This window comes from Hyphopichia burtonii (genome assembly GCF_001661395.1).
Source record: "Hyphopichia burtonii NRRL Y-1933 unplaced genomic scaffold HYPBUscaffold_1, whole genome shotgun sequence".
Taxonomy (NCBI): domain Eukaryota; kingdom Fungi; phylum Ascomycota; class Pichiomycetes; order Serinales; family Debaryomycetaceae; genus Hyphopichia; species Hyphopichia burtonii.
The window spans coordinates 557684-580083 of NW_017963728.1; the positions used below are offsets into that span (position 1 = coordinate 557684).

Below are 22400 nucleotides of genomic sequence, written 5' to 3' on the forward strand. Positions count from 1 at the left end.
AAATCATCATTTTAAAATAGTTTTTTTTTTTTTTTTTTTGGAAAACTCATTTTACGCGCTGTAATTGTGAAACTTCTAATTTCTGCTGTGTTTTGATCTAAACTATTATTTGAAATCTACTTCCTATTAAGCTCCATCGAAGGTTTCCGGGTTTCAATTGTCAAACATGATCACTCTGCCAGCCTTTGATTTGCGGAATGATATAACCCATCCATACTCTGGGGCCCTAGGATATAAGACATCCATATATTCAAACAATCGACAGTTGTTGGTTAGTAAAAGAGAAGTGATCTTAATCAAGGGTTCAACAGTTTCAAAGAAACTTACATATGACGAGGATGTTGTAACGTCGACCTACACAACCTTCAGCAACTCTGACTCTGATGCATTGGTTGTCTGCTTAAAAAAATCAGCATATTTATATTTTCACGATGGCACTTCATATGTGGTGAGTTTTCCATTTGTTCTAAAGAAGGCATTTCCATTTGAATCAGGATTGATCCTTGAGAAAGATCAATCTCAACCCAATGTGAATAACTTTGGACATGTGGACTCTCCCCAATTTAATGCTGCTAAATTTTTAACTTTAGTTGATCCAATAGATGACTTCAAGATTGTGACTACTTCATCCACCTCGATAATATCTCCTCTTGAAGAAATGATGTGGTTTCCAAAAGCCAAAATGACTTCAATATGTGCAACATATAATCCACACGACAAATCAATTATACTATACCATATTAGAAATTCTAGGAGTGCTAAAAAATCAACTAGCACCAAGTATCAGAAGCATCAAAAATCTCTCATAACAACACCTAATCCTTCCCGTATATTAGAAGATGACAATGGAGCCATTGATGCCACTCATATCACAAGTGGAAGTCAGCCAGCTCTTTCTCTCAACATGGATAAAAAAAGAACTAGTACACTATTATCAGGTGTTTCATCAATGGCAAGAATGGGGTCCGAACCCGGTTTCACAGAGCCTACTAAGAGTAAATCATCCTTTAACGCTTTAGAGTTTAGTGCATTCAGAAAAGATATGATTTTGACTAGGGTTGATACATTACATCCCAAGGCTAGAAAATCTCAACTTACAGTATATGGAATTTCATATGAGGACCAAGAAGCCATTATTGTTTCTAATAGATCAGTTAAAGAAACCTATGTATATATATTCAGCCATTCTTCAACATCCCTGATCCCTCGCTACCAATCATGTTATACTTTTAGATGTAATCATGCCATCCCTCTTAATAACATTAACCATCCCGGTTGGTTGCTTGTCTTGAAAAATGATCATATGTTGTGCATGGTACATCCATTTTTGGATATTCACTCTCCTAGTATTGATCTTTCAGGTAACTATCCTGGGATCACTACATTATTAAGCTCATATGACGATGAGTTGGCTATATTAACTAATAGTGGCAAGACTTACATCGTGACCTTGGTTCTTGAACCATCCTCTGCATTAGTTCAAAGATGTATGCAAGTCTTCAAGTATCTTTCTGGATCTAAACTTGACCAAACTGTATGGGCAATGTGGCGCTCATCCCTTATGTTAGATGGGAATAAAAATGATTGGAAAGCATTTACATCTACTCTTCTTGCAATAACGTATGATTTTCAAAAGGGAACACATTGCGTTCGAAACGAAGTCACTGAATTGTTACCTCAAGCCAAAAAGTTGAGCGAAGCTTTTAATTTAAACTATTCATTTACTGACCTAATTCCTTACATTGTTCTTTCTTTGCACTTAATATATGAAGAAATGAAGTTAGATGCCTTGGCAGAAAAAAGCATGAATCAGGTGGGGGTTTTACTCACACAATATATCATTTGGATGGGATGGCATGATAAATGGACAAAATATTATATGATCGACCATCAAGTTATGGATAAAGAAGTTAGATTTCTACTGGTTCTCGTTCTTGAATTTCCTCCCAACTTATTAGAATCCTTAACTAGCCTTTTCACTCATAAAATTATCAGGTATCTTACATTTTCCCAACTAGTTGAAGAGAGTGACTCCGTGGATGAATTAATCACCCCAAGAACTCATAAAATTCTTAAGTTATTTGAACTTATAGTGTCCCCTGACTTTGGCCCGAGCGATGTGGTGGATTTAATGTGTGAGTTTGGAATAACCATGAGTGATCTTGAAACCTATCCGGCTGGTATATACGTGCCCCTTAAGGAGTGTATACTGATTTGCCAGGAAAACCCTGCATTTGAATGGAATAGTAAGACTTTAGAACTTGTGGGCCGAAAAGATTTAAGTATGCTTTTGAATTCAAAGTCTCAGCCAGTACCTTTATATAATAACTTTTCCAATGCTGCAAATTATGCCACACGAAGAGACGTTAATAATATCGTGGCAAACATCTTGGATAAAAATGATTACGTCGTTGCTTGGGACGGTCAGTCCGAAGCTGATAGAATCAACATCACTAAGCTTATATTTGATCAAGACAGAAGATACTACGAGATCACAACTCTCTTGCATCAAACAAGGACTCAAACTGCAACTTTGGTTACTGAAGAAAACATTGGTGAATATGACATTGTCTTGCTACAAAGAGAACTAGCTGCTTTGGTAGCTCTCAGGACTTTATCAATTCCAATGGGTAGGGCTGCATTATTTTTCGCAGGAAGAATGCCACTTTTAACTGAGAAATTCCCCATTCCCAAGTTCAATCTCAACACGTTAATCGCTCCCACGATGACGAATATCATTTTGTCTGAAGGAACTATTAATGAAGGTATCAATGAATGGGGTTACTTTCACAATGGTGTTTCCTCAGGATTGAGTATCAGTAAGGAGTCCAAAGGTATTTCTGGTAGCTGGATTATATTCAACAAGCCTCCCGAGCTTAATTCTCAACATGCTGGTTTCTTGTTGGGTTTAGGACTCAATGGGCATTTGAAGAAACTAGAAGAATGGCATATTTATAATTATCTAGGACCGAAACATCCATTAACGAGTGTGGGATTATTAATAGGTATGGCTGCAAGTTTAAAAGGATCCATGGACAATAAATTAACAAAAGTGTTATCTGTCCATGCTGTTGCTCTTTTGCCTCAAGGAGCTAATGATTTGAACGTCCCGATAATGGTTCAAACTGCTGGATTAATTGGTATAGGGTTATTGTACTTAGAAACTCAGCATCGACGCATGAGTGAAATTTTACTTTCACAACTTCATGGATCCGTGTTTCAAAATGATAATGAAGAAATTCATGAAGGTTATAGATTATCTGCTGGTCTAGCGCTTGGATTCGTAAATTTAGGAAAGGGTGATGACTTAAGGGGGTTGAATGATACACACGTAATCGATAAGTTACTTTCCTTAGGGACCTCGATGAAGGATTATCAACCAGTACAAGAATTGGACAAATCAAGCTCAGGGGCTCTTTTAGCTTTAGGTTTTATCTACATGAAGACCGAAAATAAAATAATTGCTAATAAGCTAAAAGTTCCAGCTTCTGAGCAATTGTTAGATTATGTTAGATCTGATTTGTTATTATTAAGATGTGTTGCTAAAAATCTTATAATGTGGGAGTCTATAGGTGAAACAATCGAGTGGGTTGAAAGCGAAATACCAGAATCCTTACTTAAGAAATATTCACTAGGAGTAATTGAAGTCTTGGATAGTGATCAGTTACCATACTTTAATATATTAGGAGGTGCCTGTTTATCAATGGCTGTTAAGTATGCGTCGAGTCATAACATAAAAGCAAGAGATACTCTATTACATTTCTTAGACGTAATGATGGTTATTTCAATGTCACCGGCCAATAATTACGATCAAAAAACTGCTTATAACAGTGCTAGCAATATACAAAACTTATTGGCATTATGTCTTTCATTAGTTATGGCAGGTAGTGGAGACTTGGAAACTTTCAGAAGATTAAGAATTTTGCACTCGGAAACGCATAAAGAAATGGGATACGGTAATTACCAAGCTATAAATATGGCATTAGGTTTCTTATTTCTTGGTGGGGGACAATATGCTTTTGCTAATTCGAATTTTGCAATTGCATGTCTATTAATTTCATTATACCCGGTGTATCCAAACGAAAATACTGATTACGAAATACATTTACAAGCTTTAAGACATTTTTGGGCATTATCAGCGGAACCAAGATGTCTAGTCATTAGAGATGTTAATACCAGGAAAGCATCAAAGATTCCCGTTATAATGCATTTGAAAAATGGCGAAATGATTGAAACACTATCACCGTGCTTATTACCCCATTTAGATGAAATCATTAGCATTAGCACAAAATCGCCAGATCACTTTAATGTCAAAGTTGATTTTGAACTTAATTCCGAATATCTTGAAATCTTCAAAAAATCCTTAACTATATTCGTGTATAAAAGACGCAATTACCAATTGCTCAAATCGTCAGTGAATGAACTTTTGAATAATGAAAACAAATTACTTCAAATACAAAATGGAGAAATTCGAGTTAATTCAGATGTTTTCAAGTTTCTTAACTTGAATTTGATGAAAAATTCAAATGATTTTGAAAAACAAGTTTTCCTTTATGAAAGTATAAGTGATCATTCCGAATCTGATCCCCAAGTCAATTCCTCAGGGTTGTCAATCTTTAACATCATTGATAACAAAATTGAACTCGAAAGAATGGCTACAAAACCGAAAACCATACAAGATCTTTGGAACATAAAGCTATTATTCGCTTTCAGTGATCGATTATTAAATGATCAACTACATTACGTTAGTCTAGATTTTATCGAACAACTCAAGCAACAAGTCTGGGATCTAGCTAATAATTAATCGGTCTAAACTACATTCATCCCAAACTGTATATATAACCACTCTAATAGAAGTTGCATTTCCTTTATGGTCCCAGTACTGCCAGGTCTCTAAAGTGTAAGCAATAGGAGAGGTATGAACAATAGTCACTTGATTGAACTTGAATGTCTATCACATGCTTAGCATTTTTCATATCACAATAGCGTTAGACCGTAGTTCATTGGCATTGGCACACGATCGTCCACAGTATATTGTTTATTTCCCTCGTACTTCTGTGCAAAAATTTTTTTGATTTTCACCGCGTATACTTAGTGAGATTTTTTTTTTTTTTTTTTTTTTTTTTTTTCACCTCAGTTACTTGGAGTTACCACTGTATAGCTGAACTTACAACCGATACAAACACAGTCAAGCATTGCGTTCTCTGCTCTGTGTAAAGTGAATTGATTGCATTCAGTGCTTAGAGTTGACCATATAGCATTGCGTTGTTGGTAGGTTTCTTTGTTGGAGTTATTTTGTTCTTTTGTTTTCCTTTTTGTTTTTTTGTTTTTAGTATCTCAAAGGTGGTTAGGTTTTAAAAAGTCATAAACGACGTCTTTTAGAATCTTAAGAAATTCGGAAAATAGACCAGAGAGCCAATAGAGTTTAGAATAAAAATATATTGCCCAAAATGGCGTTCAAACCCTCTCCTTTCAACGCATCGGCCCATATGAGACATAAGGTAAGGTATAACTCAACCAATCTCAAATTTGGACCTCAAATTATGAATATTAGCCAACCATTGTCAAGGGCTACATCTGTAGCTGAAATTAGTCTTCAAAGACAATATCAACAGTCTAATGCTAATATTTCCCAACCTCAGCAACAAGCCAGGTATTTCAGCTCATATTACTATAAATTTCCCAAGATTCCCAGACCTAAAAGAAGTGCCTTATATTATTCTACTTGGTCCAAAGGCTCAAGTGGAATAATCGGTGAAGGTAACAGAAATTTGAGGTTACCTCAGATCAAATTATCTAAACGACTGTTTTCAACTGCAAATCAAAAAATTAAAACTAAAACTAGGAATATCCATAAAAGATTTTTCTCAGCTGAAGCTCGTAAGAGAAGACAGGAACGTAGAAAATTTGTTAAATGGTGGACTTTAACTACTTTAACCGTTGTTTTAGGAGGTGTAGCTGCCAAAATTGGATATGATCGTGGGTATGATAATATTGATGACGAAGATGAAGATATTTTCCCTTTGAATCAGTACTCAATCAAACCTCAATCATGGCATCTATATGCATATTCCACCTTACCATTGAAATCCATCTCAAGGTTATGGGGCCAGTTTAATTCGATTACTTTACCAGTTTGGCTAAGAAGTCCATCTTTTAAATTATACTCTGCCATCTTTGGAGTTAATTTGAACGAAATGGAAGAACGTGAATTACATACTTACTCAAATTTATCAGAATTTTTTTACCGTAAATTGAGACCTGGGGTTAGGCCAATTGCAAATAGTGATTTGGTTTCACCATCTGATGGTAAGGTATTGAAATTTGGTGTTATTGATAATGGTGAAATAGAACAGGTTAAAGGTATGACTTATTCTGTTGATGCTTTATTAGGTTTAAGCACTAAAAGATTGGCGGCACCCCGTCACTCTCTTGAATTTGATCACCAGGCTAACGATTTATCTGTTTTACAAAGAGATCAAGAATTTGCTAAAATTAATGGTATTTCTTATTCGGTTGATGATATTATTGGAGGTGAAAACCAATCAACTTATCATATGAATGATATGGAATATACTGATAAAGGTGACAAGACAGCTCCTGATTCTAAAACTAGTTTAGCAAAAGAATTAAGTGTAGCCCAAAACTTGGCTCCAACTCCTTTAGAAAGACTTCATTTAAGTGGTCATAAACAATTATATTTTGCGGTTATTTATTTGGCACCCGGTGATTATCATAGATATCACTCACCAACTAATTGGGTTACCACTTTAAGACGTCATTTTATTGGTGAATTATTTTCAGTTGCGCCATTTTTCCAAAAGACTTTACAAGGGTTATTCGTTTTAAATGAAAGAGTTGCTTTATTGGGTTACTGGAAGCATGGTTTTTTTTCAATGATTCCAGTTGGAGCTACTAACGTTGGTAGTATTGTTGTCAACTTTGATAAAGATTTGAAAACAAACGATGTTTATGAACATGAGAGTTATCTGAGAAGTAATAGTAGCCGGGAAGATCTTGATGAAAATACTCCATTGTTAAAAGGTAGCGACAGCGCTGCTGGTACCACCAATAGTTTTGATATAGAGTCTGAAGGAATGGTTAAACCGAAACAACCCAAGAAGTATAAGAAAAATACTGTTTATGAAGCTACTTATACTAATGCTAGTAGACTTTTAGGAGGGTATCCATTAACAAAAGGCTCTGAGGTTGGAGGATTCAAACTTGGGTCTACGGTTGTTTTGGCCTTCGAAGCTCCAGATAACTTCAAATTTGATTTAGAACTTGGTCAAAAAATCAAAATGGGTGAATCTTTAGGTCACTTTGAATAAGCAAATCAGGTCAAAGGGTGAAATCTTTTTTAACATAAGAAACTACAAAAAAAAAAAAAAAATTATAGAAAAAACGATAAAAACTTGTATACTAGATTATTTTAATTCAACTTAATTATAATTTTTCTTTTTCACCTATTACTTTGGCTCATATTTTGGAAAACTAGCATAAAATCTTCATTTCTTCAACAATATTTGGTGTTGATTTGCTCTTTGACTTGATTTCTTAACTCTACTCTACTTAGATCTATACAATTACTTTTACTACCTTCTGACCCCATATTTTGTATTTTGTAATTGAACTAAGTTTTTTCCTGATTCGTGTAGTTAAGTACTTGATTTTACAGTCTTTGTACCTTATACCTCTTCGTGTTCGAGACTCTACGTCAACACCTTTTCCCCTTTATCGTATTTGAACTGTTCAATAAACAACACCACCATAACGTGCTTCTTTTCGTGTGGACCTGAATCAGAAATTTCACAGTAGTCTTTGTTCGCTTTGTCTTAGAGAATTTTGTATAGAGAACAAAGAAGCAAAACGAACTGACAAAAAAAAAAAAAAAAAAAAGAGAGAAAACATCAACACAGTTTTGATCCTGAAAATCTTTGATTTCGAGTACTTTTTTCTCTTTTTTTTTTTATGAGTCGCTGTTCTTCTTTTACTTTGAAGTCTTTGAAACAAATTATATCAACACAAAGGGTATCCCACGTTCCTTTATATTTTCCACACCGAACCCTAAGTATTGAAAAAAGATTTGTCGTCTGTTTCGTTTTAAACTAGTGTTTTTGTTTTGATTTTGTTCCTCATTCTCTGGTTCTGAATCTGTTTTACGGTTTATGTTGAATTCCAGTACTCCTTGATTGGTGATCATCAAAGTTTCCCATCTAATTGTACTACTCGCTACCATTTACAGATCATAACAGTTCCTGTTCCGTTTTCTATTAGCTGGTCTAGTCATTTTTCATATCTTTCATATTTTTTTTTTTTTTTTTCGATTCTTCTCTTTTACTTTTCATATTCATCGTCGACGTGCAATGTCATTTTTAAATACCATTAGAGGTTTGGGTAGAAGTGCTAAGAAGTCCAAGAAAGACGAGCCTTCCAGTTCTAATGGCTATAGTGCCCCTGGCTCACCATTAAGAAGAACACAATCACCTACCAAACTTTCACCAACAAAACAACAAAGAATCGGTAACCAACAACCATTTTCAAATAACCAACTTAGCCAACCACAGTCGAGATCACCTACAAGAAGAAGTCATATAAATCAAAGTCCAAACCGCTCACCCCAACGTCAACAAGGTAACGCTTTCTCTCGTTCCAATCAATTACAACAACCATCACTGCAATCACAACAATCTATCCAGACCAACCGAACCCAATCTTCTCAAGGTAATCAGCTTCAGCAGCTGCAACAATCCACTCAAACCATTCAAAATGATGGATTGGATGAACCTTTACCCCTTTTCTTATGTGAACCATTTGTTAAAACTGCATTAGTTAAAGGTTCTTTTAAAACAATTGTTCAATTACCAAAATACGTGGACTATGGTGAGTGGATTGCCTTGAATATCTTTGAGTTGTTTAATAACCTAAATCAATGTTATGGAGTTATAGCAGAATATGTTACCCCTGAAGAATATCCAACTATGAATGCTGGACCAAGAACTAATTATCTTTGGGTTGATGGTAATGGTCAAGCAGTCAATTTACCTGCATGTCAATATATTGATTATGTTTTAACTTGGATTTCCAATAAAGTTAATGATCAATCGGTTTTCCCAACTAAAAGTGGTGGTGCTTTCCCACCAAATTTCTTAAAAGACTGTAAAAACATATCAAGACAAATGTTTCGAATTTTTGCTCATATTTATCATAATCATTTTGATAAATTTGTCCATTTATCTTTGGAAGCCCATTGGAACTCGTTTTTTGCGCATTTCATTAGTTTGATTAAAGAATATAATCTACTTGATAGATCGGAATTAGAACCTTTATTACCTCTCATTGAAAATCTTGAAGCCCAAGGGAAAATTATATAATAACATTTCAAGTTATAGTTTACGGATTTTAAAATCATTTACACTTAAATCAATAATTATTTAACCTTACAAAAAACCATTTTTTATGTACAATGTCGTTTTATTATCGTAAATCAAACCTATTAACAAGTAAATATATCTATATATACAAAAGAAAAGAAAAAAATGCAATTTATTTTATGTGGATATCAGTCATAAGTCATTTCCATCTAAGAAAAGAAGTATTGTGAGTTCTTAACTTCAGCAACATCAAATTCTCCTTTTGGTGGTATTTCTGGGAAATTCAATGGTACCAAAACTTGAATAGACTTATTAGATGATTTACATATTAAATCTTCTATATTTTTGCCTTCACAAACACTAATTGTAGTAACCATCTCCTTACCCATTTCAACCTCTTTTGGATCCGATGATGAAAGTAATTGGCGTCTCTTATTTTCTAAATACATTTCATCTGAAAATGTAAGCCCCCTACCTAAAGTTTTGACAATACTTCTTCTAACACTTCTGATTTCTTTAGCAAGGTCGCTATCATTCTTGATATATGCAACTTGTAAAAATCCTTTATATCGGTGCTCAAATTCGTCCTTCAATTTAGTAACTAAATTATCTTGATGCAATTTGACAAATTGATTTCTTATATGATAGTTCATCGTATCCACGTCTGACGCATGTGTCCAATAAGAATCATGGACTGAAGCAAAATTTAAATTATCATCACCACAAGCTTTAGAGGTCATTAACATATGGGTTGCATCTAAAGAGTGGACGAAGTTGGGAGGAAATGCTGTTTGTTGTCTTCTTGCATCAACTTGACTACCACTAAATGGGTCATGAATTGAAATGTCTTGTAAATTTGTTCTGATAAGTTGAGTCTTCAAAACTCTATATGGTTGCACACATGGTAAACCTAATGGTGTCGTCCAAATGACCGAAGATGAATGATTTGGTTTGTTTGCTTCGTTATCTTGATTTGAAAAGGTGTCAAGACGAACTGATTTACTAATTCGTTTAGCAGCTTCAGCCAACCAATCTTGAATTAAATGGGCACCTTCGAATAATTCCCTCACAGAGTCAAAAACTAGAGATGTCAAATATTTGGTGAATTTTTTGGCCTTTTCATCTTCATCTTTACCAAAATGATGAATAACTTGTTTTTTGATTTGAGCAAGAGCACCAACAAAGGTGACACCATAAACATTGGTCATAACAGTTTGTTTAACTACTTTTCTCGTAATCTTGTCTTCGAAGAAAATTGCCATTTCATTTCCTGCTTCAGCATCAGCTTTAACTCTTTTGATGACTAATCCAGCAACATAAGTATAAACATCTTGAGGTCTATCAGCTGGTTTCAAATTCACTTGACGTGCACCTTCAACATCACCACCTAAAGCTGCATAATGTTGAAGGCCATTACAGGTACCATCTTGATGTACTGGGAAGTGAGATACAAATTTAGTTGGATCTTCTAAAGTATAAGCTTCAGCAAGTTCATAACAAATACCTAAAATTTGCCAGGGTTTATCACCTTTGACCCACCATTGGTTTTGATAAGGATCTTTGGCAACTGCTTTGATATTTTCTATGTTTTTATTAGCGAACTCAATTCTATCTTTTAATGGAACTTTATCATAACCGTAAACGTTCGATAAATGTATCTTTAACCAATCCAATCCTTTTTCTCCAACTTCTTTCCCATTCCAGAATAAGAAAAGAGAACGAGTTAAGTCATTCCCTAAATGATTTAAATGAGGAGAAAGTGGATAAGCTCTACCTCTAAAATCAATGTTATGAGGGAAAAAGAGCTTCTCACCTAAAAATCCTCTAGCGATTTCTAACTTGTAATTGGTATCACATCTTTGAGAATTCATAGCAGAGGCTTCTAATACTGCTTGCTTGAGTCTCTTTTGGTATTCTTTTTTAGCTTCGGGTTCAGCATTGAAAGCAACCGGTTCCGGGTAATTAATCTCTTCACTTACTGGGGGTATATCCAAAAATTGTTTCCCGGTATTCCAGTAATGAGTAATAACTTCAAAAACTTTACGATTGATAGTCCATGGAGTTTCACCTAAAACATTCAAACCATCATAAACCCCACTGATACGATTAGAAGATGCTTTTAAATACGCTAAGGTTTCAGAAGAATCTTTCGTTCTAATTAAGCCAGTTTGAGAATATAAATAACCACCGTTATTGTGACCACACCAAGGACGAGGACTAACCAACATTGGAAGTAACTGTGGTTGCACAGAGTTTTCAACAGATCTACTGCCTAATTGACGAATTAAGCTTTTATGAAGTTTTAATACACCTAATTTTTGTCCCATGATGAATTGGTAAGTATGATGGAATGCTGGTTGTAATGCTTTCACAGTTTTACCAGTAGTTGGATCAGTACCGGTGACGGGAATTTTGGCAATGTGAACTAATAAAGAAGTCAATACACCACCAACCTTAACATGGATAGGAGCATCCCACTCCCTAGAAGCACCTGGATCTCTTGACAGATAATCTCTCTGTCTTATTAACTTTTTCCATTCGTTGGCATTTCTTTTCTTTTTGGAAAAAGACTTACCTTCTTGTTGAACCAAACTTTGGGATCTATATTCCAATTCGATAGCTTTACCAACAGACACCACAGCTCTACCAATCCTCATACCATCAATAATACCACCGGTTGAGTTCAATTTTAACAACTCCAAAATGGTTATAACGGTCATTTTCTCTGGAGGAACAAGGACAAAAAAGGGGGCATAAAATGATCTATCTTCAGTTGTATTTAATGCACTTTTACGTTTTTCCAGTCCTTCAAAAGAGTTTTCATTGATGATGCTTTGACACTTTTGATATTCTTCTTGAACTAATGGTAACAATTCTTTATACCAAACATATAATTGAGAATTTAAACTTTTATCTAAAGGAACACTACCGCCTCTTTTCTGTAATTCTTCGAATTCATGTTGCCATCTACCTCTAGCAGCATCGAGTCCCTTTGCTTCTAATGCACGTTCTCTTATTTCATTAAAACTATCCAAAGCTTCATTGAATCTCGAGCGTATTTGCTCATCTTTGATTGATTTGTTTATTTCAAAGAAATCAGTTCTTGTATTTGAAGGTTTGATAACATTAGTATCAGCTTCGGCATAAAAATTTTTAATGAAATTGTCTAACTCTTGGCTTTGCTCATTCGATTGTAAACCTAATAAGGTATGTCTGATAACTCTCAACCCGAAAGCATCTACTGATTTCAACGTTTCTGCATCCTTCTCTAAAATAGGAACTTCACCTCCTTCATCGGTGAAATAATCTGGTAATTCGTTTAACAGATCAGCACTGAAATTTGCATTGTCTTTATTGGATTCAAGGCTTTGTCTAGTTTGTTTAAACATTTGAATCAAATCTCGAGGTACGTGAACTTCGGATAAAATATTATCTTGAAAGATAGTAGTTAATGCATCAGCACCCAAAACATCTATATGATTCAAAGTTTTTCTTGTAAGATAGACGTCTTTCTTTATTGAGTGTAAAAGTTTTTCGTAATCTTCATGCTGTTGGCTTTTCAACGATTTTGCTAAAAATATAGCGTATGTACGATCGTTGGTAAAATTTTCACCATATCTAGATTCTAACTGTTTAACATACTGTTTCATCTCCAGAAATGAAATATTTTCATGTTCACCCCAGGCCTCTAAGTACTTATTTAATGAAAAGATGAAGTGGTCTATGGAGTTTGATAATGGATAGATAGCTCTTAATATACTATCTGCACGGTCAAAATTCCCACTGGCTATTAAGGCATCGAGTAAAGACTGCAAATGGTAGATGTCTTTTGCAAATCTAGCCCTTGAGACAGGATCGTAATCTGAAGTCCAAGCAGTATCAGTAGCTTGACTTTTAAATTGATCTAATGAGTCTGCATTTATATCATTGAAGGCTCTTAAATAAGTCTTGGGTTCTTTTTCCAGGGGACCTTGATCTTTGTTCGATTTCAAACGTTCTAGAAACCCATCATAAACAGATGAAAACCCATTCTTGTCTTCGTTTGGAGTCACTGATGTAGAATATCTCACTTGGGACCTTATTGATGAAGCAGATTGACAAACATATTTCCTAGTCAACTCCCTTATTTTCCCGTTTTTCGAAACTTGTCTAAACATACTCGTTTTCGTAGTACAACCACCTAAGGAAGAGATCAAAGTATCAAGTTATTAAGTGAAAAATCGGTATTCTTTAGTATAAGATGAACTGACTTTAAGAAAGAAACGAAAGGAAAAAAAAAAAAAAAAAAATTTACTGCATCTCACTAACAAAACAAAAAAAAAAAAAAAAAAAAAAGAAGAAAAAAAGAAAAAATAGCCAGAGGCACAAGATAGAAAAAAGCACTAATTTATGGTAATTGGCTGAAACCAAGTTTAACTACAACAGTGACTAAGAAGTAATCTATGAGGATGTGTAGGTATATATAAAAGAACCAATTGCGTAAGTAACATTATAAGGCTGTCGTGAATAGAGGAAAGGAAGAAAAGGAAAGCAAACTAAAATGACAACATTAAATAGAATGAAATAAAATAAAATAAAATAAAATAGAATAGAATAGAAAAGAAAAGTATCAAAAGAAAATTAAAACAAAACACCATACCCAATAAGATACATTGGCAAGCTATAATCCCATTTCAGCTTGTAATGCTTTCAATGCTTCTTCATCTTCATCATCTTCAGTTTGAGGTTTAGCTTGAGGTTTATTTTTACTAACCGATGGGAAGTCTGGTAGTTGTTGAGCATTTTCTTGGGATTGTTTTTGAGCAGGAGCAGCTTGTTGTTGATGGGATTCTTTTTCTTCCTGTTGTAAAGCAGCCAATTCTTCATCTAATTCGTCTTCATCTACGTATTCGGTACCAACTGGTCTTGATATAGCATCCGAGATTTCATCAGCCAATTCAACTTGTTCTCTGATATCATCCATGGTGGTTTCGACTTTATCAACATCGTATTCTCCATGAATTTGTTTCATTGCTTGAGCACCTTGTTTCATAGCTTTCATAGTTTCTAAATTCAAATTGGCACCTTCAATTGCGGTTAATTCATTTTCTAATGTATCAATTTGATTTTCGATTTTGATTAAATTATTTTCATAGCCCTTCTTTCTTTTCAATGCATTTTTAGCTAAATTTTTATTGGTTGTTATATGTTTTCTTGCTAAAGCGTCTTGGTCACTAATTTGTTGTTCTAAATGAGAGCGTTTCTTATTCAACATTTGAATATGTTCACGTAATTCGATGATTGCCTTCTTGGGCAATTCTTTCTTCTGTTGTTTATTACCTCCAAATAAATAATTCCACATGATGAGTTATTGGTTGATAGTTGATTAAAATAAAAATCCAAAAGATAAGTAATGAATCTTTAGATAAGTTAGTATTGGGAATACTAGAAAAATTGAATCGTTTAATGAACAATTCACCAATGCAACATACAATTAAAGACGGCAGTATAGCAATCCGGGTAGTTAGAAGTGCCTAGTAGGATATATTAGATCACTTATCAAGTGGAATAATAGTTGAATTGGGTCACTCCTAGATTAATCATTTATCACCACCTAAAAAAAGAGAGAGAAATAAAGAGAGAACTGGCCAAACATATCGGTGCGCACACGACTACGATAATTGCCCCTTATACTATTAGGAATAGCAGTTATATATATATATATAATGACAGTAGTATACAGAGAGATAAGGAAAGGGTTAGCTTACGAGGACCCATAATAGGAAGAAAGCGATTAAAACCCCGAAAATTTTGAGGAAAAGCCAACGATTATTTGAAATATGGGTATAGTATTTTAATAATTCTCTTTGAGCCCCATTTATATTAAGAGAAATGTCATCGACGTTTTGGTCGATTCTTTGAATTGTTTCACCTTGTTCACTAACCATGGTGGCCAATTGCTGGAATAAGTTACCCACTTCGTTAATGGTTGATTCTATAGTTTCCACTGCACTATTACGTTGTTGTAAATAAGAGTTTGATTGTTCTTCCATTAATAGTAATTGTCTAGTTTGATCGGGGATTGATAAAAATTCCCCATTTGAATTAGGCACTGAAGTGTCAGGGTCTAAATCGGGATTATAAGGTTGGGGAGATTGGGAATTTAAAGCAGATAACAAGTAAGGATTTTCACCTAAGTTCAAGTTAGTATTTTGCTTATTATCTAATAACGGAGAAGTTGAATTACTTTGACGATGGTTTGTGGTGGAAGAAAGAAAGTTTTCCGTTCTTGATTTATTCAATAATTCATTTTGTTGTCTTAACTCTAAAACGTTTTTAAATTCTCCACTGATATTTTTCATTTTAGAATTCAACAAAGTCAACACATTTTTAGAGTACTGGTTAATCTGACTATCGATTTGAATCGAGTTCTCTCCCTTTATAAATTTCTGTAATAATTGAATATTTTGTTCAATTTTAAATATATCTTGTTTGATAACGTAGGTCAATTCCCCGATTTCAACCGGCTTATCATCAAACAACGGTTTCCTTTTGGCTAACAACGCCAACTTAGTCAATAACTCTGTAGTATGGGCAATATCTCTGGCAATCACACTGGCCTGCTGGCCGAATTTAGATTTCTGTTTCCGCGGGTGAGCCTGGTGGGCCGGCTTCTTGTTTATCTTGTCGAAGGACGTCACACATTGCTGGAACTCAAACGTTCTGTTCTGAAGCGTTGACATGATGCAAGACTGGGGATGTTCGACCAGATGGTGCTTTCAAGTAGTTGATAACAGCAAAGAATTTTGATGGTCAATTCAAAATTGAACCTCCGTACCGCACACCCGTACACCAATAGCGCGACTGCACCCGTGCACCAACGTGTTATCGCAAAACAAAAAGAGAAAAGTGTTACGCGAATTAGTTCCATGCCCTACCAATTGACATAACTACGGCCAGTCAGCTGCCAGTGGACAGACAACGGACCGCCAGGTCAGTGGTCTCAGATAGACCATGCTAACCACACAGGCCACCCACACCGGGCACTGGCCAGCGGCCAGCGAATGCTCCAGCACTGAGGAAGGACCCGTCGCCCTGCACAGAGCCCTCGTCTAAATCGCACTAACAAAACGAAAAAAACTGATAGAAAAATGAAAAGGTAAACAAATCCTCACACACACAAAAAAACCAAAAAAAAAAAACAACAACAACAACTTGTCAGCGTCTAATGAGAAAGAGAAAATTTTTAGGATAAACCTTTTCTTTCTTCTTGGTTCAGCATACACTCCGCTTTTAGAACTTATAGTAACTAGTAATTAGAATGAGAGAAATTGTATGTATTGGAAGAGGCCAGTTGGAAGGGGCGCCGGCTGGAATTGAATTGATACGCGCCGATTGGGATCAGGGAGTGGGAGATGATGAATGGGGGTTGATCTGATTTGATCCGGGCGGTAAAGCTATTAGTATATACTAACGAGATATAGATTCATTTGTCTACCGGTCAATGTGGTAATCAAATTGGTGCAGCTTTTTGGGAAACCATTAACGGTGAACATGGATTAGATAATGATGGGAATTATCACGGTACTGACGAACTTCAAAAATCCAAATTGAATGTTTATTATAATGAAGCATCTTCTGGTAAGTACGTTCCAAGAGCCGTTTTGGTTGATTTGGAACCAGGTACCATTGATAGTGTTAAATCGTCCCATATTGGTAATTTATTTAGACCAGACAATTTTATTTTTGGACAATCCTCTGCCGGTAATGTTTGGGCAAAAGGTCATTATACTGAGGGGGCTGAATTGGTTGATTCTGTTTTGGATGTAGTTAGAAGAGAAGCTGAAGGTTGTGATTCTTTACAAGGTTTCCAAATTACCCATTCTTTAGGTGGGGGTACTGGTTCTGGTATGGGGACTTTACTTATTTCTAAAATTAGAGAAGAATTCCCAGATAGAATGATGGCTACTTTTTCAGTTGTTCCTTCTCCAAAAGTTAGTGATACTGTTATTGAACCTTATAATGCTACTTTATCTGTTCATCAATTAGTTGAAAATTCCGATGAAACTTTCTGTATTGATAATGAAGCTTTATATAATATCTGTCAAAAAACTTTGAAATTACCAACTCCAAATTATGCTCAATTGAATAGTTTGGTTTCAAGTGTTATGTCTGGGGTTACTACTTCTTTACGTTATCCTGGTCAATTAAATTCTGATTTAAGAAAATTGGCAGTTAATTTAGTTCCTTTCCCAAGATTACATTTCTTCATGGTTGGTTATGCTCCTTTAACTGCTCTTGGTTCTACTTCTTTTAGATCTTTAACCGTTCCCGAATTAACTCAACAGATGTTTGATTCTAAAAATATGATGGCTGCTTCTGATCCAAGAAATGGTCGTTATTTAACTGTTGCTGCTTTCTTTAGAGGTAAGGTTTCAGTTAAAGAAGTTGATGATGAAATGCATAAAGTTCAAACTAGAAACGCTGATTATTTCGTTGAATGGATTCCAAATAATGTTCAAACCGCCGTTTGTTCTGTTCCTCCAAAAGATTTAGATATGTCTGCTACTTTTATCGGTAATTCTACTTCTATTCAAGAATTATTCAAAAGAGTCGGTGATCAATTTAGCGCAATGTTTAGAAGAAAAGCTTTCTTGCATTGGTATACTTCTGAAGGTATGGATGAAATGGAATTCACCGAAGCTGAATCAAATATGAATGATTTAGTTAGTGAATATCAACAATATCAAGAAGCTGCTGTTGAAGATGAAGAAGAATTGGATTACGGTGTTGATGAAGCTCCATTACCTGATAACATGGAATAATTATCTTAATGGGATGATTTGTTTTCTTTCTTCCGTTTGCTTATTTTGTTTTTGATTTTTTTTTCTCTCTCTCTCTTTAATTATCTCTCTTTAGCTATGGCTCTTGCAATCCTTTTTTTAATTCTTGATGTTGATATATATGTATCTACTATTCCTTCTTTTATAACTTGAATACCATCTTACTCTATTTTTTTTTTTTTTTACCAAAAAAATACCTAATAATAACAATATATATATATATGTATATAACAATATATATATGTATATCTAATTTTAACCCTGAGTTTTTGCAACAATCCCTGGTTATACCCTTTACATAGATATAATACTTTTCACTTATTTCAAAGGTAGCTTACATGATAACTTGATATAAATGCGAATTAAAGAATATATTTGATGAAACTATAGAACAATTTTTTTTTTTTTTTAATTTATCATGAAAGAAGAAAAGAAGAAAAGGAATAAATAATCTAGGGTTGAGGTTATACCTCACTCAAGTAAATGCAATTATTTTAAAAGTAATTTAATTACCTCTTAAGAAGTTCTTAACAAAATCATTTTTATCAACAGCTCCGTATTGGTCTTGATCTTCAAAATATCTTAAAACATGACATTGTTGTTTCCAGAAATTCATTAGTTCTTGATATTCCATTTGTCCCTTCATATATAAAACATTGCTGACTTCTAAATCTTTAACAAATCTTTGTCTTTCAAATTCTTGTCTAATCTTAGTCTTAACATTTGAAACTGGCATATCTAATTCATAAAGATCACAAAATTCTCTTGAACTTCTGATATATTTACGGTATAAGTGTAAGACTCTTTTTCTCATGTCAGCACTAGTGGCTGAACGACGAGTAGTTTCGGCAAATTCTGTAGCTAAGGTCATCTTTCCTGGGTGTAAATTGATTAAACTACTAACGGTGGTTTTATCAAGATGTTTTTTTTTCGCTAGTGCCAAACGTAATTTTGAAAAGGTTCAATTTGGTTGGCTACAAAAAGGTCGTGCGTGGTGCGAATATATTTTAATTATTGCAAAAAAAAAAAAACGTTATTTATTTAAGGTGTTCTTAATTGATTTTAAAAGCTTATTGCTAGGGTCTAATAGTTTGATAAAACGACAGAGCTCGAAGCAGGAGTCCCATTTGGCTGAGTCGTCCAACATTTGAATGATAGTTAGAATGATTTTCTCATCGTCGTTGTCTAGATCGTTATTAGAATCAAGTTCAAAGTCGTCATCGAATTCTTTTTTAAAGTTTAAGTAGACAATTAAGAAATTGTAACATAACTCAACATCTTGAGACTCAATCAACCTGTTCATGTACTCGACTGGAGATAAGTTCAATGTCTCGAAGAATTGGTGCCAATATCCTACTTCAACTTTTCTCAAGCAGTTTATATAGATTGAATCCGATTTAACATCTTCAATTAAGTTCATAATTTTCTTCAAGTCTTCATCGATGGTTGAATTGTCACTCATTTGGTCGAGTTTCTCATCAGTACTAGTCAATTGATTGAATAAAATCAATTCCAAACAGTATTTAAAATTTTGGAATTTCTCATACTTTGTAATTATTTTTTCATTAGATAATTGGGCATTATATAAATCATATTCGATAAAATTATTAAGAATTAATTGATGATTTATATTATGTTTGAGATAAAAGACGTTGCTTTTCAAAATGGGAGAAACTTCAAGTCCAAGCAATTCAATAGATTCTGATATTTTATCATGGGTCAGATTATTCATAGACAATGGATAATTATTATTGAATGTTTTAATATCAATTGGATCAATCACGTTCTTCTGTGCATTAATTCCAATTTGATCTGAATCGTCTAATCCATCATCATTATAGTTAGAATTATCAAATGCTGATTCGATCATATCGAATAAATTATAAATTAATAATGAATCTCCATTGAATAATGAGATAACAGTTGCGAAATTTTCTAAACTCTTAATTTGAAAGTATTCAACTGACTCTTGTATTTTGATCAAATCATACATATTATTGTTTGGTCTTAATAAATCTATTGGATTCTTATTATTAGTCTTGCTTTCGGAAGTATCTTCGACTTGAGTTTGATTTCTTAATAAATAAAAATCACCATTTCGTAATAGTAGTAAGAAGTGTTTACCTTCAATCATAGATACTTGTTGAATTAGATTTAATTCTATTTTATGTTGAATACTTGACAAATGAATACGCTTATTGACACCAATGAAAATTCGATACTGTTTATTTGTCTTTGGATTGATTTTATCCTTTGATAACTCAACGATGATAATCTTCATATCATTCCCAATGATTGTCAAGTTTTTAACTTGATGATTTGTCGTTTCACTTAGTTCATGACTTAAGATCTGATTATTAAAGTTATGTCTCCAAATAATTAAATCACTATCAAAAATAAAATTTTTTGAACCTCCGTGACCATATTTTGATAAGGTAGTATCAAGGACAATTAATTCATCGATTAGTATTTCTTCGTCTTTGACAAATCTGTTGATTAATATCAAATAATCATCATACCAGAAATGATCGATGATATTTAAAGTTTCCATATAATAATCATGGAAATTAAACCATAGAACATGATTCAATTTAAACCCATCATTTGTAGGAGTTGAAATCGAAACATGATTTCCAAAACTCATACCTATTTGATTAAATTTATTATAAGATATTTTGAAGTTACCATTTAAATTTTTCAATTGATCATCATTTTTGGATCCATTCAAAAACTCAATGTTTGTTAATATTTTTTTAAGACTAGAGGAGATTGGGAATCGGTTCATATTATCATCTAGACTTGGTTGACTTATATAGTCTTTATTATATAGTAAGACATTTTGATTTCCAAATCCATTAGACTTAAGTAAATTGATAAGGTATAAAGAAGTTTGATCCCTATTAAGTATATACAATTGTAAAGAATTAGGAGATATTAATATTTTTGAAGCTTTTAGGAAATCAAGGGCATCATTTTCATGATCAGTCAATTCATTCAAGATGTTGAAAGAATCGAAGGATGAGTTACCGAATTTTGAGTAAATGTTCCAAAACCCATTTAAGGTATTAATGAAAATAAGATATTCTCCACAGGGAGACCATTTAATATCTAAATGCCAGCAATTTTTCGAATCATGAATAATTTTTTGAAATTTGAAATGACGAATTTTGTTTAAGGTTTCTAATTTAAATAATTGACAAGATGAATTGAATTGAATTAGAATTAAAGGTAACTGAGGGTTGAAAATGACATTACAATAATCGAAGTCATTCGTCAAAGTAAATAAGTGTTCACCTAAGATCAGAGGTTTTGAATCAAGGTTTGATTCAATATTCCCAAACCAAACTTCATTCCATTGATTAATTAAAATAAAATAATTATGAAACACGTTGTAGTTAAACGATTTAATTTGCCAGTCTTGGCCAAACCATTCCAATTCTTTCAAGTTCCAGACCTGATTATGAAAGGTATTCAAGTTTATAATTTGAAATTCAAAGTTATTTAGTATGATTAAGTTATGAGAATTTGATCTTACCCAAAATTTATCTATACCGATGCTAATTTTCAAAACTTTAAAGATTGAAAGTTTTACATAAGGGAGGTTATCACCGGGTTTATCTTCTATTGGCCCATTATTAAAATGTTCGATATTTTCCAAATTGACGTGATTTTCATTCCCCAGCATAATTGTTTTCGTAGCAGACTTGATTAGATTGGTCAAGCTAAACAGCGAGCTGGTATCAGACAAGGGTAAGGAATTTTGTAACAATTCACCATTTGATTTATTATAAACTTCAAATAAGGATTTATTGTAATTGATAAAGACTTGATAAATGATCAAGTAATTCAGATCGGTTTGAATGAAAAGATTAATGGTCAGGACTTTCACCAATTGAGCGGTATCCACCGAGACATGTTTCACCTTGATATCAAGGTTATACCCCTGATTGTTTAAAGAAGTTTCCAGTCGGTTATGACAAGTTAAAGGTAATAAAGTAGATTGATGGTAGATCAAAACAGAAGTCTTTGTCAAGGCAATCACCAAGGGAGTATGCGGAGCATGAATTAGTTTGATGACCGGTTCTTCATCGTTCAACGGTGTTGGAGCTTCACTCACCGGGGCTGACTCTACCCAAACCATAATGACAAAGATCAATATCTATCAATAACCAGTTGTCTTTAAACCGCCGACCGAAAAAAAGTT

The 22400-nt window shown here is 33.8% G+C and overlaps 9 protein-coding genes across 9 annotated transcripts; 4 read left to right on the top strand and 5 right to left on the bottom strand.

Annotated features, from left to right (window-relative positions):
- Positions 1–142: 142 nt before the first annotated feature.
- APC1 (anaphase promoting complex subunit 1) lies at positions 143–5083 on the top strand. Its single transcript, XM_020223830.1, has one exon. The coding sequence runs from the start codon at positions 167–169 to the stop codon at positions 4802–4804; it is 4638 nt and encodes a 1545-aa protein (XP_020078573.1). The 5' UTR covers positions 143–166; the 3' UTR covers positions 4805–5083.
- Positions 5084–5159: 76 nt separating this feature from the next.
- Positions 5160–7426, top strand: PSD1 (phosphatidylserine decarboxylase 1). The gene has a single exon (XM_020220401.1). The coding sequence runs from the start codon at positions 5451–5453 to the stop codon at positions 7329–7331; it is 1881 nt and encodes a 626-aa protein (XP_020078574.1). The 5' UTR covers positions 5160–5450; the 3' UTR covers positions 7332–7426.
- Positions 7427–8020: 594 nt separating this feature from the next.
- On the top strand, positions 8021–9374 carry MOB2 (Mob2p; the record flags this gene model as incomplete). Its single annotated transcript, XM_020222651.1, has 1 exon — positions 8021–9374. Exon 1 carries the CDS (start codon positions 8367–8369, stop codon positions 9372–9374), a length of 1008 nt encoding a protein of 335 aa, XP_020078575.1. The 5' UTR covers positions 8021–8366.
- Positions 9375–9583: 209 nt separating this feature from the next.
- On the bottom strand, positions 9584–13604 carry RPO41 (DNA-directed RNA polymerase; the record flags this gene model as incomplete). The annotated part of the gene is made up of 1 exon (XM_020223831.1): positions 9584–13604. Exon 1 carries the CDS (start codon positions 13529–13531, stop codon positions 9584–9586), a length of 3948 nt encoding a protein of 1315 aa, XP_020078576.1. The 5' UTR covers positions 13532–13604.
- Positions 13605–13825: 221 nt separating this feature from the next.
- SNF7 (ESCRT-III subunit protein) lies at positions 13826–14738 on the bottom strand. The gene has a single exon (XM_020220402.1). The coding sequence runs from the start codon at positions 14713–14715 to the stop codon at positions 14035–14037; it is 681 nt and encodes a 226-aa protein (XP_020078577.1). The 5' UTR covers positions 14716–14738; the 3' UTR covers positions 13826–14034.
- A 302-nt stretch (positions 14739–15040) lies between these two features.
- On the bottom strand, positions 15041–16120 carry HYPBUDRAFT_131467 (t-SNARE syntaxin). The gene has a single exon (XM_020219453.1). The coding sequence runs from the start codon at positions 16094–16096 to the stop codon at positions 15113–15115; it is 984 nt and encodes a 327-aa protein (XP_020078578.1). The 5' UTR covers positions 16097–16120; the 3' UTR covers positions 15041–15112.
- A 502-nt stretch (positions 16121–16622) lies between these two features.
- TUB2 (beta-1 tubulin) lies at positions 16623–18349 on the top strand (the record flags this gene model as incomplete). Its single annotated transcript, XM_020223834.1, has 3 exons — positions 16623–16686; positions 16838–18140; positions 18273–18349. Exons 1-3 carry the CDS (start codon positions 16675–16677, stop codon positions 18347–18349), a joined length of 1392 nt encoding a protein of 463 aa, XP_020078579.1. The 5' UTR covers positions 16623–16674.
- A 323-nt stretch (positions 18350–18672) lies between these two features.
- HYPBUDRAFT_116569 (uncharacterized protein) lies at positions 18673–19069 on the bottom strand (the record flags this gene model as incomplete). Its single annotated transcript, XM_020219166.1, has 1 exon — positions 18673–19069. A coding segment is annotated over one exon (368 nt), but the record flags the coding sequence as incomplete, so codon positions are not given.
- A 160-nt stretch (positions 19070–19229) lies between these two features.
- On the bottom strand, positions 19230–22337 carry RIC1 (Ric1p; the record flags this gene model as incomplete). The annotated part of the gene is made up of 1 exon (XM_020219937.1): positions 19230–22337. One exon carries the CDS (start codon positions 22335–22337, stop codon positions 19230–19232), a length of 3108 nt encoding a protein of 1035 aa, XP_020078581.1.
- Positions 22338–22400: the final 63 nt, after the last annotated feature.